This window comes from Oncorhynchus clarkii, chromosome 20 (genome assembly GCF_045791955.1).
Source record: "Oncorhynchus clarkii lewisi isolate Uvic-CL-2024 chromosome 20, UVic_Ocla_1.0, whole genome shotgun sequence".
NCBI lineage: Eukaryota > Metazoa > Chordata > Actinopteri > Salmoniformes > Salmonidae > Oncorhynchus > Oncorhynchus clarkii.
In genome coordinates, this window is record NC_092166.1 from 74,623,690 (window position 1) to 74,628,969 (window position 5,280).

A 5,280-nucleotide genomic window follows, 5' to 3' on the forward strand; every position below is an offset into this window, starting at 1 on the left:
GAAGAACCCTTTTAGGTTCTACATAGCACCTTTTTTTCCAAGATAATTTTTGTTATTTAACCCATTTTAGAATAAGGCTGTAACGTGACAAAATTAGGAAAAAGTCATGCGGTTTGAATACTTTCCGAAGGAATTGTATGTCCATTGTTTTGGTAAAAATTGCCGAAGCTCAGTAAATTTGTTTGGGAATGATTGATGGAAAAGAAAAGAAGAGCTGCACACTCTAGGAGCTCAGAAGCAATGATTTAATAACCAACGTTTCCACAGCCAAGCTGTCTTCATCAGGGTATAATTGATGGATAGCAAGAATTTCTCGAATTTTCAAGCAAATTTAAGTCAGGACTGAGACTAGACCATTCAGGACACTCACCAGACTATTACTTTGATCCCCCCCTCCATTGGTTACCTCCTGTATATAGCCTCGTTATGTTATTGTGTTACTTTTTTTTACTTTACTTTATTTGCTAAATATATTCTTAACTCTTCTTGAATGTCACTGTTGGTTAAGGGCTTGTAAGTAAGCATTTCGCGGTAAGGTCTACACTTGTTGTATTCGGCACATGTGACTAATAAAGTTTGAGTAGATTTGAAGATATTCTGTTGTGTCTTTGGCATAAAAATCAACTCTATCTCAGGGTTAGGTTTTCAAAAGAGACTTTTGACCTGGGATTTGACAAACATACCCATAACATGATGCTGCCAACACAGTACTTAAAAATACACAGGGTTTCACTAGGCTACCCTGGGGCGGCAGGGTAGCCTAGTGGTTAGAGCGTTGGACTAGTAACCGGAAGGTTGCGAGTTCAAACCCCCGAGCTGACAAGGTACAAATCTGTCGTTCTGCCCCTGAACAGGCAGTTAACCCACTGTTCCCAGGCCGTCATTGAAAATAAGAATGTGTTCTTAACTGACTTGCCTGGTTAAATAAAGGTAAAATAAAAAATAAAAAATAAAAAATGTGTTGTGTTGTATTGGATATGACCCAAACCTGTTGTTTTTAATATAGGTCAAAAAGGTCATGTCTTTGCGGTGTTGTCTTGCAGTATTACTCAACGGCCTTGTAGAAAACAAAATGGATGATTTGGAGTTGATTTCCAACACAGGCCTCCTTCTTTACACTTTGTCATACAGGCCAGTAATATGGAGTGAATGAAATGTTGTTGATCCTTTTGTATTTTCAAGTATTGTGGTGGCAGCAGTTTGTTCGGATGAAAATAAATATAAAAGGACTTACATCTGCTTAAAAAACAGAGACAGTGTTTGAATATTGCTGTCCCTTGATGATTCCCAACTAAATGTAGTGAGCGTGAGCAATTTTGACAAAAACGATGGATATACACTGTGTTCAAAACATCCCAAACACTTCTTAATATTGAGTTGTACCCTCTTTTGCCCTCAGAACAGCCTCGTTTCGTTGGGGCATGAACTCTACGAGGTGTCGAAAGCGTTCCACAGTTGACTCCAATGCTTCCCATAGTTGTGTCAAGTTGGCTGGATGTCCTTTGCATGGTGGACCATTGTTAATACACACATAGGATACTGTTGAGCATGAAAAACGCAGCAGCATGGCAGATCTTAACAAACTCAAACCGGTGCGCCTGTGTAACAGTATAACTTTAGACCGTCCCCTCACCCATACCCGGGCGCGAACCAGGGACCCTCTGCACACATCAACAGTCACCCTCGAAGCATCGTTACCCATCGCTCCACAAAAGCCGCGGCAAGTGACGTCACTGATTGAAACGCTATTTAGCGCACACCGCTAACTAAGCTAGCCGTTTCACATCCGTTACACCTGCCACCTACTACCATACCTCGCACTTAAATACTTTGTCTTGCCCATTCACCCTCTGAATGGCACACATACAGTACCCAATCCATGTCTTAACTTTACATCTCTACTCTCCTGGGCAGTCTATGTCATGGAAATTAGCATAATGTACACTCAGTGTATGTTGCCCTAAGAGTTGTGTAAGGTTGGTAGACTCTATATAAAACAATTATTCACAGCTGTAATGGCTGCCAAAGGTGCTTTCACAAGATATTAACTCTTGTTAACAACGCATCGCAAACAATGCATCGTCATTTTGTATTTCTTAGTAATTTGGAAAATTTTCCCTTGTGGAGTAGATTGTGTAGATCAATAGGAAAAACATTTAATGTAATCCATTTTTAGCAAATTGTGAAGACTGTGCAAGGGGTGTGTAGACGTTCACTAGCAACTATCTTTGTTAGGTAATAACACTCCCAAGTCAAACTTATCTCTTTGTTTTAATAGATTTTTTTTTTTTTTATGGCTGCCTGTGGCGTCCCTTTGTCTCTGTGTGATAATGGCAGAGAATGCGGCTAGTGTAGGACACGTTTAAACATAATCACCAGAGACATGATAAACCCAGAATCCCTCAGTAATTACGGCATCTAAAAACCAGAGGGATTTACACTCCCTATCTCCCTGCTTTTGTTTTAAATTGGTGAACAGCTGGAATGGGAAGCATTAACAACTGACAGCATAATGAGGAAAAGATTGTGAAATCGGATTATTGTATAATTCCTTCTATTGATGGTTTTGTGCTCTGAAGTCTTTTCTCGTCCCTCTTTAAAACAAATGTCTTCCCAAAAACCCAGGCATCCGAGTGAACGCAGTAGAGGAAAAAATGGTATATTTGAGGCTGACTTTCAGTAGACTTCAGTGATTTAAATATGACATCATCACAGATGGTTAAAGGGATAGCCCACCTCAAAATGTGTCTGGTGTCAGACATTTCCTTTTGACCTCTCCAGAGAAGCTCCTTTAAATCTGCTGAACATCGTTTTCAGAATGGTATCAATATCCCACAGATTTCTGGTCCATGGGCCTGAGGTTGCGAGGCACCTGCTGAAATCTTACTGACTTCTCTCTCTCTCTGTCTCTCTCTCTCTCCTCTATTTCAGCTTGAAGCAGGTCCAGCAGTGAAGCACTGGAACCAGAGACCTGTGGACATGTGGAGAATGGGAAAATGGGAATACTAAACATGGGAATACAGAGCATTGTAAAACTAAAATAATATTGGTTGTGGAATTTTGGAAGAGACTTCTACAGATGGCTTAGGACTGTGTGTGTGTGTGTGTGTGTGTGTGTGTGTGTGTGTGTGTGTGTGTGTGTGTGTGTGTGTGTGTGTGTGTGTGTGTGTGTGTGTGTGTGTGTGTTTTTAATCTGACGATGTCCTGGAGGTTACTGACCATCTAAGTGTTTGATATGTGTACTTTGACCCCACAGCAGTCAGAAAACCATTGGATGTTGCTAGCGATCGCCATGCTGTTTGTGTGCGTCCCAAATGGCACCCTATTCCGTTTATAGTGCACTTCTTCTGACGAGGGCCCATAGGGCTCTATTAAAAAGTAGTGTACTATAGAGACTCCTTTTGTGAACCACAATCCTACAATCTAACTAAGTGATGTCAGTGTTACCCAGAGCGGTGATAACCGTTACAATGATAGTCATAGAGTAGAAGAAACAATATCATCACCACTATATCAGTCCAGAGGGTCAGGGCTGCAATACATATGTATACAAATATATAATAAATATATTCACACAATATATTTTCTAAACGCCTGGAAGTTATCTGTGCAACAGCTTCGGTGCTCAGTGAGTGGCTCACAAACATATATTGATATCTATAGTAAATATATGCAAATGTAATGTATGTTTACATACGTTTAGATATTCAACTATGTTTTCAGCACTCAGTTCCATGCAGAAACAGGGAGAGGAAAGACAAATATGTCAGCCAATTGAAAGGGGTTTTCCCAACTTTGGGTAATGCCAGACAGTCTTTGGTGCCTATGTAATACAAACTGTTACACAGCCATTTTTAAAGTGGTATTTGATATCCTGAATTTGTCACTAAATGACTGATCATACAACTCAGATAGATATGCATTGTATATGACACTTCTATTCAGAGCGATATAAAGTCAATTCATTTGAATACAACGTTTTAAGGATACAATCTGTAACTTGAATATCCTCAGTGGCTACTCAATGTATTGCAAACACACTTGGCCAAGACACTTAACAAAAATCAACCGGTTACATCTGCCAAAACACACTCTCTTCACTTTATATACACAAGTTCAGTGACAGCACTTCGAACCGGAATTGAAAGTAACAGATTGTAACTTTAAACAACCACGTAGTTCTTTTAAACTAAGGGTCAGTATCTATGGTTCAGTAAACATTCCTATGTTTTGTACCTCTGTGATTAATGATGTCATAGACACGAGACAGTGTCAGTCAGAATCCCTTTTCTCTGAAACCATATATGAGACGACACCATTTGTTTTTCGACCATACTGATCTAGAGTCAGTTTGCAGTTTCCTGGACTCACTGGCATAAAGCACATACTGTATTCAGGATGGTGGCCCTCAGTAACAAAGTGTTATTGTTTACCTTGAGAAAGCCACGAGGAGTAACTCTGCCACTACCAAAACATATGGTGAGACATCAATGGAACGCAGACCGTGGGGGACAGGACAAGGACGCCGTCATTGGCACTCATTCAGAAATGCTGATCCGACAAAGTTATTATTTGTCAAATCCGTCATAAATGATGTGTTCTAACAGGCCAACAATGTAGTAACTAAAATCTGATTTGCATATACAGTATTTGGCTGTTTTGCTGCATAATATTTAGAAGTTGTCCTTTTCTAACTGGCTCCCGTTCGGAGAAGCTGGTGGTGGTGGAGCATAGCTGGTGGTGGTGGAGCATAGCTGGTGGTGGTGGAGCATAGCTGGTGGTGGTGGAGCATAGCTGGTGGTGGTGGAAGTTGAAGTGTAATGCAGTTGATTGATGGCGATGAAATGAACATGTATTTGAGGTTAAAAACCATACAAGCATTACACTTTTATTTTGACCTCAACATAGTGTGAAATATACACATATGAACAATAGACTAAATGTAGGCTCATTTTGCTGGGGGACAATGAGGAGATTCTAGATCTATCCTCCACGGGAGGACACGTGCATGGCGTTTCCATGGTTTTAGTCAAACTCTTACGTGATCTATCTAACGGTTACCACCAACCTATGTTTGTCATGGGCATCTCTAGCCACTGGTACATCGTATCGTTCTAAAAAGGCAAGACGACAAACAGACTTTAAAAGGACACAGTTCCATGCTATTCCGTTTTTCTGTTTGTTGATGTTGTTGAGAGTTGAATGTATTTTTCCCCTGTGAAGTGGTGAACACATTAAAAAAAAAAATTTTTTTTGCTTTGCGTTTTAACAGATTTCACA

At 40.2% G+C, this 5,280-nt stretch overlaps 1 protein-coding gene across 1 annotated transcript in view; it reads left to right on the forward strand.

Moving 5' to 3' along the window:
- The window catches only part of LOC139376898 (zinc finger matrin-type protein 4-like), a 140,284-nt gene extending 135,520 nt beyond the window's left edge, over positions 1 to 4,764 (forward strand). Inside the window, exon 7 of the mRNA XM_071119889.1 lies at positions 2,932 to 4,764. Within this exon, the coding sequence (XP_070975990.1) occupies positions 2,932 to 2,953 (22 nt within the window). The 3' untranslated portion in view covers positions 2,954 to 4,764. The remainder of the gene's footprint in view (positions 1 to 2,931) is intronic.
- The last annotated feature ends 516 nt before the right edge of the window (positions 4,765 to 5,280 follow it).